The following is a 22,518-nucleotide window of genomic DNA, read 5'->3' on the forward strand; positions in this document are numbered from 1 at the left end:
CATCCTAAATACAGAGAGAGTCTTCTTAAAGCCATACAGATGACCACCTCAGACCTGGAAGCATCAATTCCATTTAACCTCCTTGGAGATGATCATTTCCCCTTTGCCTTAAGCCTTTAAATGCAATTTTACTCAATGAAATCACATCAGTAGAAAAATGCACTCCATCATCCAGGCATAAAATCCACCCTTGCGTAATTTCCCACATTATAGGCATAAAAAACAAAGCACAAATTCCCCTTATCTTGAGAAACTTTATTGATGGTTATTGTTATGCAGATCATAGTGCATGCACATACAATGACAAGGAGAAAGCTTGTCCACAACACATACTTAAAGCAGAAAGAGCAGAATCACAGCAGTGGGTAAGATATTTTTGCCAAGTTTGTGTGACGTGAAGCGCACATAGTACACAAGAGGATATTTGCAGCTGGATAAACTGAAGCTGCTCTTTTGTTTGTATTTCACGCAATTAAACTTTCATAAATACAAAATAAAGAAAAATGAGATATGTGACAAACACCTCTAATTAGGTATACTTGTAAACAACATGAAGGGAAGTCTTCGCGAATGCACAGCCAAGCTGCGACTCTTCAAGAACACCTTGACAGCTTGTTTGTGTAGCACTTGTAAATGACATAGTTATCATCATTATTCCTATTTACATATAGATATCTTTTTCACAAGTCATATATTTCTCAATTTCTTGATAATCAAACAGTTTCAAAGTGTAAAGGCTGTGTTCTAGAAAATAATAGTACAAAGGATGTCTCATTAAAAATGATATCAAAACAAAACACTTGAAAGAAGAAGCAGGAAACCAAAAGAAACAGACAACGGAACATCCCACAAGTGAAGAGTGATGAAAAAATTGCAGGTTTTGTGTGCAAAATTGTACAGTTGACAAAAATACTATGATTATATATACATAATGATTGCATTACTTGTAAAGTGTTGATATAAATCTGTGTATGATTCCATAAAAAATGAGACACCTTTCTCTAACAGTTGGTCTACCACACTAAATCTAAAACATTATACAGTTGTGTTTTTCATATAAGAGAACATTTCCACTGCACAGATCAAATTTAATACACTGTTAGTTTATTTTTTCCCACTCTCATCTTGTACAAATAATCAGAGTTTCTTTACTTCTGAAAAACAAAAGGAAAACAAAAACAAAAAATATAATCGGCGCTACTGTCGCCGTCTTTTTTCTTTTTCTTTTTTCATGTATCATCTCTCCCATATTATAAAAATCAGCATTTATATCAATCAACGTACTGGAAGTACTGTAATATAAAAAGAACATCTTGTGGTAGGCCTAAACTAGTAAGGGTCTGACTTAAGGACTAGATAATAGTTAAAGAGTAAAATAGTGTCATGGTGAATTTTTGGGGAGTTTCTACGAGCTGCTATGTATAATTGGAATATACACATTAAACACCCCAGGAACATAACCTTTGGCTTTGAGTAATGACTGATATAAGATAATTTAATAATCAATACCTCAGTGGTCTCTTTAACCAGCTTTGTGTCTACTGCCAGCCCAGTCTTTCACCTACTACAGAGATGTCTGCCTATCTACTCCTACCCACAACCCCCTTTCTCTTTCTCTACGGCACAGAAACCCAGAAATGAAAGGAACCAAAGAAAGACAAAAGGTGATGTCAACAAAAGCAGAAACCACTGGATGACTCTAGTCACTTACACTCTTACAAAATATGATAACCCCAAAGTGACTCGAATATTTATCATACATAATTCATTTACACGATAAAGCCCTAACAATTTGTATCTCATTTTTTTCATCTTTTTAATTTCTAGCAGCTCTCTAGATCACCACAGAAACCTCTACAGCCGACAATCTATGTAATCTTTGAAATTAAAAACCCACAATTTTAAAATACACAGCACAAAATATCTGAGGTATAAGATGAAAAATATCCATTTTTGTCTCCTCTCTCTTAAGAGATGCTAAAATGATGCACTACTGCATGTATTGCAATACCCAGGCCTCTGAATTACTCCTCTTTTACCCCCACAGGAAGATTCTCAATAGGTTTTGATAGGTTTGTTAGTATGGTGCAAAACGACTGTATCCACCTCTGTATATACTAGCCTGCAAAGAAGAAAGAACGAGACCCACATCATCGGCGTGGCTTCTGGTCTTGGCATCAGTCAATGGAGCAAAAGGATTCTGCAAGAGAAGCCATGGGTTTGGACATGTTTAACTGACATCGCTCAGAGGAGACCTCCGCTCGCATTCAGGCTATTTGCAGTACATACCCCCCGGACGAAAACCAATCATGTTCCTTCATGCAGCAAGCACACCAACACACCACATGCCAGAAGAGATGCATTTAGCTACTTAAAAATGTGAAGAGGGCAAAAGAAAACACATGAGTTAACAGAGCACATAAAACAAGTGCATGTATTTTGTATGCAACAGAAGTGTTTATGATCACATACAAACACGGTGGGCAGCCGGAGACATGCTGCTCATTGGTCTTCGCCTTACTCTTTCATCACTCTGTCTCTCCTCTGCCTCTCTCACTCTTTTAGCTGTTGCTGCAGCACCACTTAGGTGATGGATTTAATTATCAAAATGACTAATTATTCCATTAAGAGGAGCACTCGGCTAGGTGATATTCACAAAATTAGAAATATAATAACTAACATGCACTACACTGCCAAGAAATTAAGACATTTATCACGTTTACTGGGAGGATTAATGTGGCATTTCAGCTGCCGTTAGCACAAGAGACAAATTCAATTAAGTTTAAGTGAGGAGATGTCAGCAGTGCTAAAATCCATGCAGGGGGAAAAGGTGGGAAGAAAAGGAAAAAGAACGAGGCTAAATGACAAGCGTGCACAAAGAAAAGAGCTGGAAAGGGATAAAGAAATAGAAAAGGATGGCAGTTCGCATGAATCGCTGGGGTCTGCTGCAAAGGGCTGTGAGAATTTTTCTGATTGGTCAGTTATGATGACGCTAGTCTCACGTAGCCAGACCTATGAATACGGCAAAGGTCTGGGCTCTATATCAGCTTCAATTGGCCGAGAACCGCCCATTTAGACATGAAAAGCCATCTAATTGACATGTTAAGTGAGCAATCACAGGCAGTTTTGTCATTACAGGGTGTTTAGGGGCGGGGTTACCGAAAATGTATCATACCATAATAAAAGGCAGTCCAGGGGAAAAAAAAAAATCAGCAAATGTGTGGAGAATCTAAGTACAGCACAGAAATCCTCATTATAGAAAAATTCACAGACATAACTAAATAAACAAAGCAGAAAATTCAGCTCTGCTTGTGGATATCCGCTTAACTTTCTCAAACGAAACTCTGAATATCTTTAAAAGATTTGATGTCAATAACCTCGCAACCTTTGGCCAATCCATTGATTCTTTCATCCTCAAAAGCACTCATTGTATCAACACGGACAGTGGCGGTTCTAGCTTTTATGGTGCCCTGGGTGAAACCCGCTACAACACGCCCCCAAAGTTGGGGGGGGGATGATGTGTGGATGATGTGTGGATGCCGCTGCCCCCCCCGCAAGATGCCACCCTGGGCAACGGCACATGTCGCTCATGCCTAAATCCGCTCCTGAACACAACTCGGTTTCCAGGCGGACTGATAAAATGTCCTCTGTGCGTCTACTCTGGGAATTTCCATCAAACTAGCCAATGAGATTTGTACTGAGTGGTTCGAGAAAGCATTTTTCAGTTTTGTCTGCTATGGTCAGACGTTTAGAGAATGGTCTGTGGACGTGCCATCTGAGGCTGAGACTATGATGACGCATACTTTGTTGTGACATGGTCGGAAATAACATATTATATTATCTTGTTTTATGTATGTTTTGGTAACTTAATGCCCATTGAACTTGCGGTGCAAGTTGTTCACTGAAGCGAAAATGTGTTGGGTGTAATATAATTACAAAGAAGAAGTACAAAAAGTAGTGTAATGCATTACATTTAAGATTCTTGTAATGTAATCTAATTATTACATTACTACAGTCTCTCTCTAAAATAATACTATTTATGTAGAATACATTTAAAAGATTAATTATGTTCATATCTATGTCCATTTGCATTTCTGTGACAGCTGAACAGTATGCGCCTCCTAACAAGTAATTATAAGGAAGTTTATGGCTTGAGTGCGACAATGAACAGGGAGAAAACAATACTGTACAGATACTGTTTTGAATTTTTTGCATGGAAAAACTAACTTTTCTGTGAAAAGTGTTTCAGAAAGTAAATTACTTTTTGATAATCTGATTAAAGTTTTTATAGAATTAATTTTACATTTTCCAGGGATTACTTTTGAGTAACTTACCCAACACTGGTGGTCACATGGTACATTACTTTTCTCAGAGCTGCCAGTGATGAAATGGACAGACCAATCACAATCATTTGTGATTACAGGACAGGGCATTTTATGTAACCGTTTTCTTGAAAATGCAGGGCTGGGGGTCCACTTGTTTCTCAGGTACCAATCTTTGAAATTAATAGATTTAAACAAGCATACCTTTTCATGTACAAATGGCCCCAGTAAGACAAAATGAGGTCTCAAAATTTAAAGCGGGCCAATGGAGGGTTCGGTTTCTCAAGCCAGTAAACGCCCCCTTGAGGAAGACCCTGTCGTTTCTTATAGGGCATGAGGATACATAAAGAGGTAATGAGAAAAAGAGAGGAAGTGTGGAGGAAAAGACAGGTAGAGAGGTCGAGATGGAAATAGTTTGATTGCTCACCATGGCACCAACGCTGTATGTGGCTGCTGGAGCAAGTGCGTGGTTGTAGGGGTCGGCAGCATAAACTCGTCCGAAACTGTGGAAACACGAAGAGTGAATCACATTACACGCACCAAGTTGAGAATCGCTCAGATCTCCTTTGCTATGCAAACACAAATGTCATACTGTCATATACAACACCATGAACTGAAGCAACTACGTATGGTCATGATTTCAGAGTGTTTGGAATATGACAATCAAATGAAGTCAGAGAGGAGAATATCACATGGCTCTTGCTGTCATGATGCACAGGGCAGAGGAAGACATCACTGTTTGAAAGCTGAAGGGCCGCTTGTGCAAGACATTTCTAGATGCTCTGCAGCAAAAAAAGGTCACTGCTTGTTCTACTAGTAATTGATGCACAGTTGTGCAATTATGGCAAGGCATCAGTTCCGGCAGAATTAATTTGCTCATACAAGCTAAATTTTGTGTTTACATCAGCTATAAGATTATGAATTTAGTTCTTTTTTTGTTTGATACACTTGCACACATTTTTTTTTTTTTTAAGTTTAATTTAGACATATTGATCAAAAAGAGCAAAAATACATCACAAGAAAAAGATAAATAAGCCAGAGATCAATGTTTTACAGTACTTTCAGGAAAAATAAAACAAAAGATCTGTTCATTATACTTCCTTTTGGCTGACACTGTGAAAATATCTGTATTGCAGGAAAGGAGGTATAAAGGTTTGTAATTTATACTTGCTGCCAAAGGTTTCTTTTATCCTCGGATCTTACACTATTCTCATTCAAAGCTCAAGCAGACTTTAAGATTTCAGACTTCATAGCAGGGCATGTGAAAATAACATGGAATATCTGCTCCTTTGAGCCTTGTTATGCATGCATGTTTTTTTCTGGTCCAGATAAGAGCCAATAAGAGGGCAGGGAAGAGCCTAGAAATGAGGCAATTTACATATTCTTCCACTCCTGGCGATTAAGTAAGTTAATCCATTGCAAATTAGTATTAGACATTGTTATTCACCACACAGTTTTGTGTGTCTTCATATTTTAAAGCATGGCCAAGTATTTTGTTTGACCTGCTTTATCTGTGTTTACAGGGGTTAGTTTTAATGAGTATGCAGGCAGTAATCAAACCAGGACTGCCTCCACTTTTCTGCAGCTAAGATTGAAAAGGTGACCCTCAGGATACTGCATCTGGTGAATTATTCCTAAAGTATTAAGTAAAGAAAAAATAATTGATTGGATGAGTCACCTGAAATTTTCGAGCTGGGGTTTTTAATTGCTGTTTGAAGGACAATGAAATAGTTTTCTGGCTGTTTTAGTAGGTTTGTTTTTGTAGCATGCCTGGGTGGAAATGTGTTTTAAAATTGTGGATGGGTATGACGAAAATTAAGCTTAAATCTGATCTTGCGACTACTGGTTTGTTCCTTTCCATGATCCGTTCTGTTATACTAGACAACTCCTCTTGCCGCCTACTGAGACAGACTGAAAGCAAAAAATAAATAAAAATAAAATACTGATTTATGAGAATGGTAAGCTCTATGTTTGTTAATGAACACCAGTGACTCTAACGTACGGTTAAATTAGATCTGGGCCCTGAGATACAGGTTAATAAATCTCAGATGGCTGGGATATATCTGCATTATTGACTACATGCTCATTATTTTGGAAAATGTGTTCTCCAGCAGTGCTATTCCTCTAAATGTATCGACTTTTCCCACCAGGAGACTGCATGGACAGCTAATTTCTAAGCTTTCTTAAACAATGTGAGGCTGTACTTTAGGGGCTCTACTGCTAGTTTCTTCATCCATAAACCCTCTCCTTTCCTTACTTACTGATTATATTCCTGGCGAATGCAAGACATGCGACCTTTGGGGTTATCAGCAATTACTGAACTAGGACAATTAGACTATAATTTGCAAGTTTTTCGGACTCCAAATGACAGATTCCAATTGTGTTTTACTGAAAACAGCTGATGTCTTCAAGAAAGTGCCGTCTGCTAAATTACAGCCTTGTTAGCATATTCATTTTCCCTGGTTGGAAAAAAAGAAAGAAAAAGAAGGAAGGAAAGAAAGAACAAAAGAAAAAAGGCTGTCACAAAATCAATGTGTGGATGGACAGGTCCATTTTCCTTTCAGTAAACTGCGGCTGAAACCAGTAACAATCACACTAGTGTCATTCCCAGGATCTAGCAACCTACAGCCACTGTGCAAAACACCATACACTACATGAGCAACCTTGATACAGTATGACAATGACAACATCACCAGCACCACCACACGCCTGTAAAACAATCACAAACTCTCACACAAACAAATCTAATGGAGATGCTTTGAAAGGGAGGCAGCGAGGGAGAGCGATGGTGAAGAACAGAAAAGAAGGATGGAACACAGGGAAGATTAAGACAGAAAAATCACACAGATTCCAAGCTGGTGACAAGCGTGTTCATTTCACTCTTCAAGGAACACATGCCTCTTCCAAGCAGTGCCATGGGAGATAGAAACAAGAGGATGAGAGCTATGAATGCGATGCCTTCCAGCTATCCTCATGCAGTACTGCAAAACTACTCCACTCGGTCCAAAAAAGAGCATTCAAGAGAACGTACTGAAAAAAACAAACAAACGTAACATCTACTAATCTAAAGGGACAGAAATAAGGAGACAGCCGGGCAATAGAAGCTCTCACTGTCAGGGTGCATATAAAAAAAGGGGTTTGCTCGCTCCCTCGTGAGTGCATCGAGAAAGTGAGGGTGATTTGTTATTCATTTATATTTATTTATTTTACCTGAGGAGGTGTTACAAGAAATTTCATCTGCTGCAACGAAGACGAAATGATTTCTGCAAGAGAAGATAAAATTTACAATACCGCCTGCTGACTGGCTGGATGGACGAGAGGCGGGAGGGTGTAGGAGGAAGGGTAGAGGGTTGGGGGGTGTTAGGGATTGGAGAAAAGGGGAAGGAGGGAGGGATGGTGAGGGTGCTTGGCATTAATGGGTTTTAGATCACAAGCAAAAGAACCAGAGCTCTATATGCAGTCCCACACGCACAAAAGAGATAGAACAGCATCGACATGGAGAGGAGAGCATGCTGAGGGATTGGAGATGCAAATGTGCACGAGGGAATAAAGAAAAGTGCATATACAGTATATCAGAGATGAGACTAAATCATAACTCGATAACTGAACTGCACACAGGGTAAAGCTGGGGGGCTTCAGTCTCAGACTGGGGCTGATTCAATAGAAACTGCAGCTGTGCGAGTGATGCTTTGATTTAGCCTCTCTAAATGTCCTCTTCTCTGTAAACCCACTCCCTCTATCACTATTGTTCTGTAAAAGTCAAGGAATTGCATTTACAGCATAACTGAATAGTGCTGGATGGCCTTGAATGGTCACATAAAAGCAGACCGTTGAGCCCATAGGAACACCTGAGGCTGCAGTCATTATACAGTGATGATATTAGAAATTAAAGTACATAATATTATACATCAAAGTGCTGTTGTAATATATCATAAATGGGTTTGTTGACTGAGAAAAAATATATTGTGTGTTAGAGAAAAAGAAAGAAAAAAAAATCCCTTTGTATCTATTTTACAGATGTACTTTGAAATATCAAAATAACCCTTTATCTTCAATTGTGCATTATATACAGTGGGGTACAAAAGTCTGAGACCACCTAATTCAAAATATAATGTATATCTGCAAATAAACTGAATTTTTTAATTGTTAATTTTAAACAAAGAAATGATATGACGTAATATTAATAAATATATTTAGGATTCTGTAGTTTCTCTTGGCCACTATTTAACCCATTAAGTTCTGAGGATGATTTCCTGTTTCAGTGGCATACCCAAAATTAAATGATAAATTATATTTAATGAAACAGATTATGATACATTCCGAGACTCTTTGCCTAAGAAACACAGATCATTTTTTAAACTTTTTTTCTTCTTCATATTTTCTGATTTGGCATTATATATCTCTGGGTGTAAATAAGGTGGCTCCGAAAAACGTATTTTCTTTTATTCCAAATCAAGTCAACTGTAACTGAGAAAAATGTTGTGCTGATACAATAAAGCACTCAATAGTTATAGCATTACAAAAATTATGTATCCTAGTGTACAAAAACGTCTCCAAGTGTCCAAAAGCCTCTCCAAACAAAAAAAAAAAAAAACATATTAATTGTTCATAAGAACTAATTACACATGCAAACACAACAATGACTAAAGGTTTGCATAGCATGCAGACATGATTTCAGTAATGAGATTTCACAGAATGAGTGCCTTTTGACTCAGTGAGTCTGTGTCATTTACTTGGCGCCATCTCCTGGTGGTCATATGTAACATTGTGCTTTGTGTGGATTATCTAATGATCCTTGTAACCGATTATCTTGTGTGTGGGCTCCTTTGAAAGATAATCTCCTCATCTAATGGTATGTGATATTTTATGTTCTGTTTATTTTTTGTCAAGTTATAAGCGAAAATGCTGCATATAAGCAACACCTGTTCACATGAAACATAAATGTAAAATCCATATTACTAGCTATATTTTTGTCTGCGAGTAAAACAAATAGGCTGGTTGTATTCTACTCTTTGAGAACTTTCCAACAACATATGGCATAGGCTATTTGATGAGTCTGATGTTTTTATTGACTGCACTATTATGTGCAGTGCATTTAAAAAAAAAAGAAAGAAGAAATGATCAAAACAGAACACTTCTTGCAAATTTCAAAGCACTTGTTCAGTTTTGGTCATAATGCCTGCATGCATTGAAAAGTAGAGCTTCTGAGCTTCAAACGACACCTATTTTGTGTTAGTCAAGACTGTAGTTATTAATATTTTGACAGTTTTTTTCCTTGCGGGCCCTATCTGAGCTTAAAGGTTTAAATAAGAACATTTGTTACACTGACCATGTTAACTACTTTGTAAGAATGGTCAGATTTCCTTGAGATGCAAATGAATTCCTTGAACACACAAGATGTTCTTTGGAACATTTTCAAATCATGCTGGGATAACACGGATCATCAGGAGTCCATGACTCAGACTTTGAACCCCACTGTATTTTAAAATGTAAATATAATAAAGTTATGGAATGCTGACAGGATGTGGAGTAAATTGTGCATTCTGGGTAAACAAACATAACTAGCATGAGCCGTGTCATTGGTTGCATTACACAGGCTTCATGAGTCATTGCACAGGTGTGACAAATGATGTGTCACGGCTTGATCTCACGTCTAATTAGAGACATAGGTTGGCCGCCATATTGCCAGGCCCCTTTTAATTGCCGCTTGGAGCTATATTTAATAACTAAATGAATCATTAATTCCTGTTAAGCATTCAGATTGAATCAACCCTCTTAATCATGTTAAGGGGCTTGTTTTGAATACAATGTTCTATTCAGCGTGACATTATTGACCGTCCCAATGCACGCACGCACACACACACACACACACACACACACGTTGGTGCAGCTATCCTTATGAGGACTCTCCATAGCCATAATGATTTTTATACTGTATGAACTATAGAGTATATCCCCTAACCCTACCCCTCACAAAAATCTTTCTGCATTTTTACATTTTCCGTTTGTAACCTAAAAATTTTTTCCTCGTAAACCACCCAAACCCACACACACACGGAAGTAAAGCTCAATGCAAACATGCACAAGAAAACATGCAATAAATGTTGCACTCTATAATTCAGAGTGCCTTTCAAAATTAATTCAAACTTAGATATGTGTTGGCTTAAGATATGACCATTCATACACAATGAAACCATGCACTTCATGAAAACGCAAAAGTCCCAAGCACTTTAGACCATTCGTATGAGCAGTATTACATAAAACTCCAAAACTACATAAAAACATTTTGTTACTCTGTTACAATGTGTTTAAACTTCCATTCAGTATTATATCTCTTTACTGATTTATTTAATCTTCAACGCTAAACTGATGTGGCATATTAATTTAATTGATAATCTTCTTTTTATATCAGCAATTAATGGTCAGAGGGCACTTCCACAAAAAGTATAATGCATAATTTACTTATATATGGAATTGATGGCCCTCAATACAACTTAAAGAACCAATAAAACTGCTTGATGAGAGCAGTTTTCGTTCTTGTGTTGATGCACTTCCTATTGAAACAGGAAGTTTAGCCGGGACATATCGAGCGGCTCATCCCCCCATTTAAAAAATGGCCAACAGACATTAGTTATGTTGCAGCCATGAAATATATGCTTGGAATGGGATACTTCCATATTATACTTACTATTTCTGTAGTATATAGATACAACACACATACTGTAGTAGTAAGAGTTGTATGCTAGTATGCTATTTCAAACTTTGCAAAAATGTGCTACAGTACTTGTTAGTTGGTGGCAGGTGGTATTGGGGGAGTGACATTGTCATTCTAGAAAGCATTTGATTGGGTAAAATCTGTATAGTGTACAGTGCAACATGAGTCATCAATATTTTTTATTCATATTCCCAGAAGAGAAAGGGTATGTATTAAAATTCCACAAAACTCAAATTTTGAGTTCTTTAAAGAGTTGCTTAGCTTCCTGCACAGCTGCTACCCTCAGCCCTGGGGGCTTCTATTCGGTCCAGGAAGCACCAGAAACACGCATGACGCCACACTGATATGGCCCATCTCAGCCTTCCCTGAACAAGCTTCAAGGGGACAGAGGTCATCTGGTGCTAGTATACAGTCAGAGTTGGAGGGTATTAGGAAGGAGGCTACAGTGTCTTCTTGACCCATCTGGCCCCAACACGCAGCTGTTCAGACGGGACTGACAAAGCCTTGAGCCCTGAGAGGTGCCTTCAGAGAAAGGGAGCCCTGACCCTAAGTCCACCTCCCAGCAGCACCTCCAGATGTGAGGCTGACCCTGGACATCTCTGACAGGGAGCAAGTGAAGCTCTGAAAGAGAGCAGTCAGGGCCTTCCTCTAATGCCAAGCACACACTTCAGGACTGAAGCTTGTCACCCTGCACACATTTAAAGACTCACAGTTTCTAGTTTTCTGTTTCATTTCACATGAAATTTCACACTGTTTTGATATTGTTTTACTATGTAAACGTGCTAGACTGATGTCTTTGATCGTTGTGCTGATTTTTCAGCGTCTTGTGCCATGAGCTCAGCATTTAAAATGTTCAATGTTTAAAAACGGGTCTCGAGACACCTGCATTTTGTACCATTTGTTGCGAAGCATCTTGCTTTTTTAAATGCAAGAACATGTTCTGTGTGAAGGGCCCCTTACATACTGTCTATATCGGATGCGAGCGGTGCGTTACGTCAAGTCAAATGCAAATGCTCCCATTAAAATCAACGATGCTGTCTTCATTATATACATCTGGCACATTGCGCCGACTGTAGATGGATACACAGTTTTATTTTTGACACGCTGCAGAGATTTATTAACCCATCAGTTTTTAAATATCAAATGTGTGAATTTCTTTTGCCATTAATTTCATTTTGTTATATATTTAAATAACATTTGATGTTACATCAAAGCCAGGTTGTGATGTTTCTGGTCTCTGATCTACTAATTTAACTCTTGTGCGACCTTCGGGACATTTTTGTCTTTTTCATTTTTGTTTTTTCGATCATTTTGACTGTGCTAATGCCAACGGCATAAATCATGCCGAAGGTGTGTATTGGGAATTTATGATATTTCAACCTCAGTTCCTATTATACATCTATAATACACTGTGTACACAAAATAGTTACACTCAGGACCTTAAGGACAAAAATGTCCCCATTGAAACCCATTGAAATGGCAATATTTGATCCCAGTGCCATTAAAGCATAAAATCATGAATTCTATGTTATTATGCTTTCATTCCGGAGCCCTGGCTTAAAAATTTAACATTTTAATATTTTCCACCAGATGGCGCCATTTTTCTCATGTTTAGCCTATGGAGCAAATACATGCTTTTTTCTTATTTTCTGTTTGCTGTATTATAGAGCACTGCAGGCCAACTGAATAAATGATGCAGCTAAAATTGTGTATTGAGAAATGTGTGTGTGTGTGTGTGAAATACAACTGTGGCATTATGTAAAGGGTTTAAAGGATTAAAATCCTGAAAGAATGAATATTTGATAGTTATGATCAGGACTGATGTTAGTTAAAAACATTTACTCATTGAAAGTGGAAAATAATATTTATATATAATATTATTATGGTAGTTTTTTGACGTGGACATTTTTGTCCTCTAAGGACCTCTGAGCCGTTCAATTAGACATGCCCCCTCTTTCCAAAACACTGCCCGCCAAAGACAGTATTGAGACCGACACCGAACAGTAGAGCAGTGTGTCTTCTCATGGTTGTCAAACACACAAGTAGCAAAATAGCGCCCTCAGTTGACAATTGTTATGAATCTGAATATGACATTAAACCTGAATGTTCCACTTCAACTACTACACTATGAGAATGTGTAAAATAATTGAAAGGCAGAAAGCACATCAAAGTCTTCTGATTGGCTGATCAAACATTTTAGTTTACTGTTTACACAGTCGAGTGCTGTCACAGAGACCGATGAGATATCTCAGGACACTTATTTCAGTGATATCTTTCAGAAAGAAGGAACATTTTCTGCATACAATTCCATAAAATAATCACTTACAGTACATTTAACACACTGATCCACCAAAACCCAACAACTGTTGGAAGTTGGCATTTGTTCGAATTTATAGGGGTAGTGTGAACAAGTCTTTAAACAACTAATTGCAGGTGAGCCAATTACAAGATTATTTGTAACAGGAAAAAATAGGAAGAGATGAAAAATACAGACGAGACGGTGCTTGGGGAGATGAGGGGAGCGGTTTGATGCTTTTTGGCTCCCGCTTCACACTGCCTCACTTTGCACTCAAATCTCGTAGGTTATTGCTGCTTTCTCTCTTGTCGGAAGCCTGGCCAGACTTCAAACAATTTGAAATTTATTGCAGCATCTGTGAATAGTTGCAGCGTGTCTCACAAGTGGGCACACTAGGGTGACAGGCAAGTTCTGAAAGCTGGTCTGGTCTGATACAATTTCGGCTGCAGAAAATAACAGATTTAAAGACAAAGTTCCTCCCAAAATTTAAATTCTGTCATCATTTACCCTCTCTTATGTTATTCCAAACCCATTTAACTTCTTTTCTTCTGTGGAACACAAAAGGCGACAAGCTTCAATCTTGAAGAGTGCACTTTGCTTTAGAGCAACCAGGAAGCTGATGTGGTTGCTATAAAGCTAACAAGCCAATGAGAGCAGCTCTAGGAAAGCAGGGTGTCAGAGTGCAGGAACTCGTTAAGATAAAGCTTTGGTGTATTGATAACCGCCACCACGAAAGAGATGAACTGAACTCAAAATGCTTGGAGGATTAGTGGAGATCAGAGGCGATATCTTTCATGTGAAGTGATAACATCTAACAACGCTGAGAGGTTATTTTAATGGAGGCAGACTGAATGACTAAACTCCAACTGTCTAAAAATGTTGCTCATTAAGAAATTAATAATTAATTTTTATGAGGAAAGAGTGATTATAAGTCATTTACATTACAAATTAATAATTCAATCATTCAAATCTAAAAAATGTAAAAAATTTATTACCTCTCAATAAAAATCATTTATATTCTCAATTATAAAAGACAAGTCTTAGGCAAAGTAATTTGCTGTAATTTGTACTGGGGTCCTAATTGTATGTTTGGCTGTGGTTTCAATTTCCCAAAGCTACTATTATTCTCTAAATGTAGCTACAGGTAAACAAAATAATTCAGATGTTACTGAGAGGACTCTTCATTTACATAATCAATCAAGCAAGTTTTTGCAGAGACCCAAACAACATTAAGTAAACTTTCAGAATTTAATTAGTTGGAGCATTTGCATTAGCTCTGCCCACTGGCAAAGCAATAACCATTTCTACTTTTAACATAACTACATTGTTTAATACAATCTAAACCAAAGGCAATTTTAAGGGGTTCACAGAAAAAAACTGAAGGAGAAACTGTGTTAGTGACAAAAAAGTTTCTGTTGAAATATTTGCTATAACACTGTATCTTTATCAGCTTGTGTGCTTGTAGTTTTGGATGCATTTGTTTTCTTCCCAAATTAGCTAATAAAGTGAATGTGCCAAAACACAACTAGCATTTGAAGAATAAGGTGTCTCAATGAATAAACAGGCATGTATATTGCCTTTTGACCTTATCTGTTGCATTTCTACATTTAATTCACTTAATACATTTATTCAGTTCACTAAATTTAATTTGCTTAATACATGTTTTTTTTTTTTTGTTTTTTTTTTGTTTTTTTTTCAAATGTTCCCTCCCATATCTACGTCTCTCCCATTTTTATTTAACATGGATTCTATTCCCTTTGGGTTATACATAAATAAAAAAACATCATCTTTTAACATTTACAAGCTAGTGCACATGATCTTTACATGATTGCTTAACAGGAAAGTAATCTAACCAACTGAAAATTAGATTAGTTCTATACCGTAAAATATTTCTCATAACAAAACCCACACAACATGTACAAGGGTCCTTGAAATCAATAACACCGTTTTGTAAGATCGTCTGACTCCGAATCTCTAAGGACAGTCTATTGTATTTATCCAGAGAAGTCCCTGCATGTAAGGAGGACACATATGGTTATTGAACTGATCATGAAACTGCACTGATCTTAAGTAAGGCAACACTTACAGCACTAGACTCTCTAAAACGTGCAGCTCACAGACAGCAAACTTTAGAAAGTGTGCTTCTAAAACAAGACCTTGATGCGAATCATCCTCATTCATGGCTAATGATCTGTCTTTATGGTGGAACTTAGATCTACAGATGCACACACACTCTGATTACATAAACATGATGTAATGATGATGATCACCACTCACAACTGGTTGGGTGTGTTACACAGCACACAACTCATCAAGGGGCATGCAGGGATACCATTGACAGATTATGACAGCGCTGCTAAGATGACATGGTAATCAAGTGTTGCTTCATCTAGTTAGGGCTGCACAAAATCTGTTGTTACATGTTGGATGACAGCATTACGATCATTATTTGCCATTAACAGTCATGAGCAGATATGCTTTCATGTCATGCAAATGTTTTACAATCATATCAAGGCTGAGAATTTGCTTTATTCTTGATTGCGTGCCATCTGCAATAAGCTTACACTCACAATTGACAAGAGAGGGGAAAAAAAGGAAAAGGAAACAAAATCAGCCAAAACAATTTCCTCTGGTCGATCTGCCAAATAGGCTTTTGTCTCATCTCTGAGGAACTGTCAGGTCTATCCCAATTCATTCTGCAGTTACAGTTGGTTCCAGTGGCGTACGGCAAATCTTTTGGGCCCCCACGAAAACCATGAAGTTTTGATGTTATTCACAAGCGTTTGAATTGGGGTTGGAATAGTATCACGGATGGAGACAGACAGTGATGTCATTTTGGGCAATTTAGCCCTGTTTTGAAGAGATAGTTCACCACCATGTTGTTTTAAACCTGTATGGCTTTCTTTCTTCCATGGAACACAAAAGGAAATGTTAGGCAGAATGTTAGAGAAAAGATACAATGAAAGTGAATGGTGACTAAGGCTGTCATCCCATTTTTGTGTTCCATGGAAGAAATGAAGTCATATAAGAGGGTGAGTACATGATGATTTTCATTTTCATTTTGGATAAACTATCCTTTTAATTTTTTTACTCTGTGTATTTTCTGTGCAAGTTTCTAGATTTCTGTCATATAGAAAGTGTCTAAATCTGGTGAGCTGCAGCAAGTCCACAGCTTGAGATTTAAATTTTTACCAGTTAATGAAAAAAATGAGAGGGAAGCGATTCTCCAATTCCAGAATGGAGTTCTATTCCATTCTCTCAGGCAGTTGGACTGGAAACAATGTCTACAATGTCTTAACACTGCTGTTGCACAATCTCAATCATTGCACATCTTGTATATTCGGTCCGCTGTGTACGCAAATCAATAATGAACATTTAAGCATGTTATAGGTCTACATTTTTCCCCACTATTGTAATTCCTGTGTAAATATATTTAGGCTCACTCTGTTTGGCATTAAAAAGTCTGTGTAAACACTATTTTATGTTGAATAAAATCACTCTAGATAGGCAAGTTTCACCATAACATAATTGGCTCTTAATGCTGTGGTTGGGGGGCTGCGGGGATGTCTCGTACGCCAGTGGTTGCTCCACCATAGATGCACTTCACCATTACATTTGCAATGACATCTCATTTGATTTAATTTGCCAATTAGTGCACTGGGCACCATGATATTCCCCATCACCACTGAAGAGGGGAATTAGGCTAATAAATCAGTCTGGCCTTTTTTGCATGCCTGCCTCTGCTCGTGAGAAAGGGAGAGAGTTTGACCTCAGAGGAGTAAAGGTGAGAGAGAACAAGGCCACCTCAGTGGGGGTGGGGGGAGGTTAAAGGGATAGTTCACCCAAAAATGAAATTCTGTCATCAGTTTCTTCCCCTCATGTCGTTCCAAAGCTGTATGACTGTCTTTCTTCCGTGGTACACAAAAGGAAAGATTTTAAAGAATGTCCTGTGGGGTTTTTTGGGACAGCAGATTTCAAGCTAAAAAAGGATGCAAAAGCACCTTTAAAAAGTAGACAATACGACTTGTGAAATCTTTTAAAGACATACAATAGCTCTGTGTGAGGACCAGAACAAAATTTAAAGGGATAGTTTGTCCAAAAATGTAAATTCTCTCATCACTTACACACCCTCATGCCATCCCAGATGTATGACTTTCTTTCTTCTGCTGAACACAAAAGAAGACTTTTAGAAGAATATTTCAGCTATATATGTAGGTCCAAGTGAATGGGTACCAAAATAAATCTATATCTTCAGAAGTGATATGATAGGAGTGGGTGAGAAACAGATCAATATTCTCCTCCCTGCCCAGTAGGTGGCAATATGCACGAAGAATATGAATCACCAAAAACAAAAGAAGAATGTGAAAGTGGAGATTTTTAGTAAAAAAGGACTTTCTCACCCACACTGATCATACCACTTCTAAAGACATATTTAACCACTGGAGCCATATGGATTACTTTTATGTTGCCTTTATATGCTTTTGGAGTACAACATTTTGGTACACATTCACTTGCATTGTATGGACCCCCAGAACTAAAATATTTTTCTAAAAATCTTTGTTTGTGTTCAGTAGAAGAGAGTCATACACATCTTGGATGGAATGAGGGTGAGTAAATTATGAGAACATTTTCATTTTTGGGTGAACTATCCATTTAAGTTGTTTACTGATAATTCTCCCCTTTACAGAGCAGTTAACCACTGCGTCCGAATTGAGTCAGTGAGCTGGTTTTGTAAACCTGATTAAATGATTCATTGAAAAGATTTCACTAAAACAAACTATTGATCTGTTCCACACATTACTCACTGTTCCTCACAGTGTGTGTGTGTGTGTGTGTATATATATATATACACACACAGTTGTGCTCATGTATATATATAGTGGATCATATATAAGGATAGTGATCATATGAAGCCATTTATTATCACATAGTTGTTTGGCTCCTTTTTAAATCATAATGATAACAGAAACCACCCAAATGGCCCTGATCAAAAGTTTACATACCCTTGAATGTTTGGCCTTGTTACAGACACACAAGGTTATACACACAGGTTTAAATGGCAATGAAAGGTTAATTTTCAAATTTTTTTTTTTTTTTCAAAATTTTGTTAATTTTTAAATTGCAATTAGTGTCTGTGTATAAATAGTCAATGAGTTTGTTAGCTCTCACGTGGATGCGCTGAGCAGGCAAGATACTGAACCATGGGGAGCAGAAAAGAACTGTCAAAAGACCTGCATAACAAGGTAATGGAACTTTATAAAGATGGAAAAGGATATAAAAAGATATCCAAAACCTTGAAAATGCCAGTCAGTACTGTTCAATCACTTATTAAGAAGTGGAAAATTTGGGGATCTCTTTATACCAAACCAAGGTCAGGTAGACCAAGAAAGATTTCAGCCACAACGGCCAGAAGAATTGTTCGGGATACAAAGAAAAACCCATTGGTAACCTCAGGAGAAATACAGGCTGCTCTGGAAAAAGATGGTGTGGTTGTTTCAAGGAGCACAATACGACACTACTTGAACAAAAATTAGCTGCATGGTTGAGTTGCCAGAAAGAAGCCTTTACTGCGCCAATGCCACAAAAAAGGCCGGTTACAATATGCCTGACAACACCTTGACACGCCTCACAGCTTCTGGCACACTGTAATTTGGAGTGACGAGACCAAAATAGAGCTTTATGGTCACAACCATAAGAGCTATGTTTGGAGAGGGGTCAATAAGGCCTATAGTGAAAAGAATACCATCCCCACTGTGAAGCATGGTGGTGGCTCACTGATGTTTTGGGGGTGTGTGAGCTCTAAAGGCACGGGGAATCTTGTGAAAACTGATGGCAAGATGAATGCAGCATGTTATCAGAAAATACTGGCAGACAATTTACATTCTTCTGCACGAAAGCTGCGCATGGGACGCTCTTGGACTTTCCAGCACGACAATGACCCTAAGCACAAGGCCAAGTTGACCCTCCAGTGGTTACAGCAGAAAAAGGTGAAGGTTCTGGAGTGGCCATCACAGTCTCCTGACCTCAATATCATCGAGCAGTCTGGGGAGATCTCAAACGTGCGGCTCATGCAAAACGACCAAAGACTTTGCATGACCTGGAGGCATTTTGCCAAGATGAATGGGCAACTATACCACCTGCAAGAATTTGGGGCCTCATAGACAACTATTACAAAAGACTGCATGCTGTCATTGATGCTAAAGGGGGCAATACACATTATTAAGAACTAAGGGTATGCAGACTTTTAAACAGGGGTCATTTCATTTTTTTCTTTGTTGCCATGTTTTGTTTTATGATTTTGTTTAGTCACAACATAATTCCCATAGTTCCATTTATGTTATTCCATTGTTTTGATGACTTTACTATTATTCTAAAATGTGAAAAAAAAAACAACAACTATGTATGTATGTATGTATGTATGTGTATATATATATATATATATATATATATATATATATATATATATATATATATATATATATATATATATTATGCATATGGTCTAACTTTTTGACACTTACATGGTTATTTTGCCTCCTTTTTGTAGCTTGAAAGCTGCAGTCCCCATTCTTAGTAATTGCATGGAGAAAATGCTACCAGTGCATTCTTTAAAAATTATCCTTTAATGGTTCATGGAAGAAAAAAAAGTCATATGGGCTTCGAACTACATGAAGGTGAGTAAATGATGACAGAATTTTCATTTTTGGGTGAAGTATTCCTTTAAACGCCCCACAGGAGAACCTGGTAATGTGGTGTTGTCAGTAGTGTACAGGCATTGGAGTGTGTCTTACCTGTCACTGTAGGCAGCGGCAGTAGCAGTAGCAGGCTGAGCGTATCGGTAGGCAGCGTAACCACCCTAGAAACACAACACACACACACACACACTCACTCACATGGGCTGCTTCACGCTCACATCAACTGTTCAACAACAGCTGTTTGGACTTTTAGATATTTGTAAGAAAAATAGTGAAGGGAGGAGGGTGTTTTGGTTTCTTTTATGTTCTGTGAAATGATAGAGACCAGTGTTCCCTCTAATTTTTGTTCCATTAAGCAGACAACTGAGTAGAAGCTTATTATATATTATTATAAATGAATGTGGATTATAAATAATATATTTTTTTATAATTATTATAATTATATTTAAATTATATACAATAATCATCACCCTCATTTTATTATTATAATTTAGAATGAATAATAAACAACCTTATCTGGACGTCATTCAATACTGATGTTTTCTTGAAAAAAGTTTTTCTTCCATCTGCACAGGAGCAACATTACAAGTGCGTGCCTGCGCATACGCGTAGCTAAGAGGGAACATTGATAAAGACTACACAGCTGAAATTTCATGGAGATGATGAGGCATGTGTGTTTTTGAAGAGAGAGTCGACAGCACGTGATGAGATGCAACAACTGTCCCTCTTCATCGCATTAATTCATGCAGAGTTCATGGTATCAATGCTTGCTGATTTAGGGACAACCGGCACTCTCATTGCATGCTCCAAAAGAAGAGAAACACATGTCATAATCATAGTTATTAAATATGCATTATCTAATTACAAAGCAGCAGCCTTATGTGGGTGCACCTACTTTCTTATTCCTCTCATGCATCCATCTGAGGATTAATTATGTATCGCTGTCATTCTACAATACTACTTTTTGCCAGTGATGGAAAAAGAGCTCATTTCAACATGTGGAATGCTAACATCAGATGTTCAGTTAGGCGAAAAGCCCAAACAAACACATCTAGTCAAAAGCGCATATGCTGCAATGCGTTGATTTGCAAACTGGGAGAGTGGTGGGGTTCCATGTTCAATGAACCACAGTGTGAGAGGTAGCTGTCTACCTAAAATATTCCCAAATGCCTATTAGTGCTCAACGGAGAATGCTTAACGATAAAGCCATCTGTTCACCTCTGCTCTTTCTTCCTTGACTCTTTTGATATCTCTCTCTCTTTCTCTAGGGCTGGCTTGGTCTCCTGACCCTGTTGGTCTCTAAATGGCTGGAGTAATTACCCAACCTCACTCTCTTCATACTCACATACACTGGATATTTAGGATGGGCAGATCTATACTAAAGTATCAATACTTCCGATACTGATGTGTATCAAGAATACTGATCCTCACATAAAAATATAGATTGTTTTTTTTTTTTAAACTAGTGATCTTATTATTTAGATAACATGAATATTAATGGATTTAATATAAAAAAGAATTATATTAGCGAAAAGTTGGAACTATATTTTTCTTCCGCTTATCTTGACGCGCAGAAATGCTAAAATACACTAGCAGTCACAGACAACGCTCACCCTTTCAGTCATAGCGCTCGTTCAAAGAGGGAGCAGGATTTGTGATTTCTGTGAATAAAATGGGTAATTAGAGCCATTTAACATTAAAAACCCATTATTAAGGCGGGCCTGGGTAGCTCAGCGAGTAAAGACGCTGACTACCACCCCTGGAGTTCACGAGTTCGAATCCCAGGGCGTGCTGAGTGACTCCAGCCAGGTCTCCTAAGCAACCAAATTGGCCCCGTTGCTAGGTAGGGTAGAGTCACATGAGTTAACCTCCTTGTGGTCGCTATAATGTATGGTTCTCGCTCTCGGTGGGACACATGGTGACTTGTGTGTGGATGCCACGGTGGATGGGGTGAAGCCTCCACACACATTATGTCTCCGCAGTAACGCATTCAACAAGCCACGTGATAAGATGCGCGGGTTGACGGTCACAGACGCGGAGGCAACTGAGATTCATCCTCCGCCACCCGGACTGAGGCGAGTCACTACACCACCACGAGGACTTAGAGCACATTGGGAATTGGGCATTCCAAATTGGGGAGAAAAAAAAAAAAACATTATTAAAATTAAATAGGCATAATCTGCATATTATCAAACTCCTTTTTTGTTTTCCATTAATTAACAGCAATTATACAACAGTTAGCTATGGACCTTTAATATGATTGGACAATCAACATTTCAAGAGTGCTGATATTGATGTTGTGTTGATGTCCTGTTGGAATTTATGAGATTCTACATGGAGCTGTTTACGTCCTCGGGCTGAGAAATTATTAGTTTCAATGGCAATTCTCATATCACCAAAACAGATAATTGTGTGGCTTTATTGTTGATGACACAAACATATTTAATCACTAAATTAATTCATTAATTCACCTCTATATGTTCTTGCAAA

At 37.9% G+C, this 22,518-nt stretch overlaps 1 protein-coding gene across 9 annotated transcripts in view; it reads right to left on the reverse strand.

Moving 5' to 3' along the window:
- Positions 1–242: 242 nt before the first annotated feature.
- LOC127452044 (RNA binding protein fox-1 homolog 1-like) overlaps positions 243–22,518 on the reverse strand; it is a 408,281-nt gene continuing 386,005 nt past the window's right edge. For all 9 annotated transcript variants that reach the window (XM_051717187.1, XM_051717189.1, XM_051717184.1 and 6 more), the window contains 3 exons: positions 20,125–20,189; positions 4,750–4,825; positions 243–2,200 (listed from right to left, as the gene is read on the reverse strand). In XM_051717187.1, coding sequence (XP_051573147.1) covers positions 2,078–2,200; positions 4,750–4,825; positions 20,125–20,189 — 264 coding nt within the window. In that variant the 3' untranslated portion in view covers positions 243–2,077. The remainder of the gene's footprint in view (positions 2,201–4,749; positions 4,826–20,124; positions 20,190–22,518) is intronic.

The sequence above is a fragment of the Myxocyprinus asiaticus genome, chromosome 14 (genome assembly GCF_019703515.2).
Source record: "Myxocyprinus asiaticus isolate MX2 ecotype Aquarium Trade chromosome 14, UBuf_Myxa_2, whole genome shotgun sequence".
NCBI classification, from domain to species: Eukaryota; Metazoa; Chordata; class Actinopteri; order Cypriniformes; family Catostomidae; genus Myxocyprinus; species Myxocyprinus asiaticus.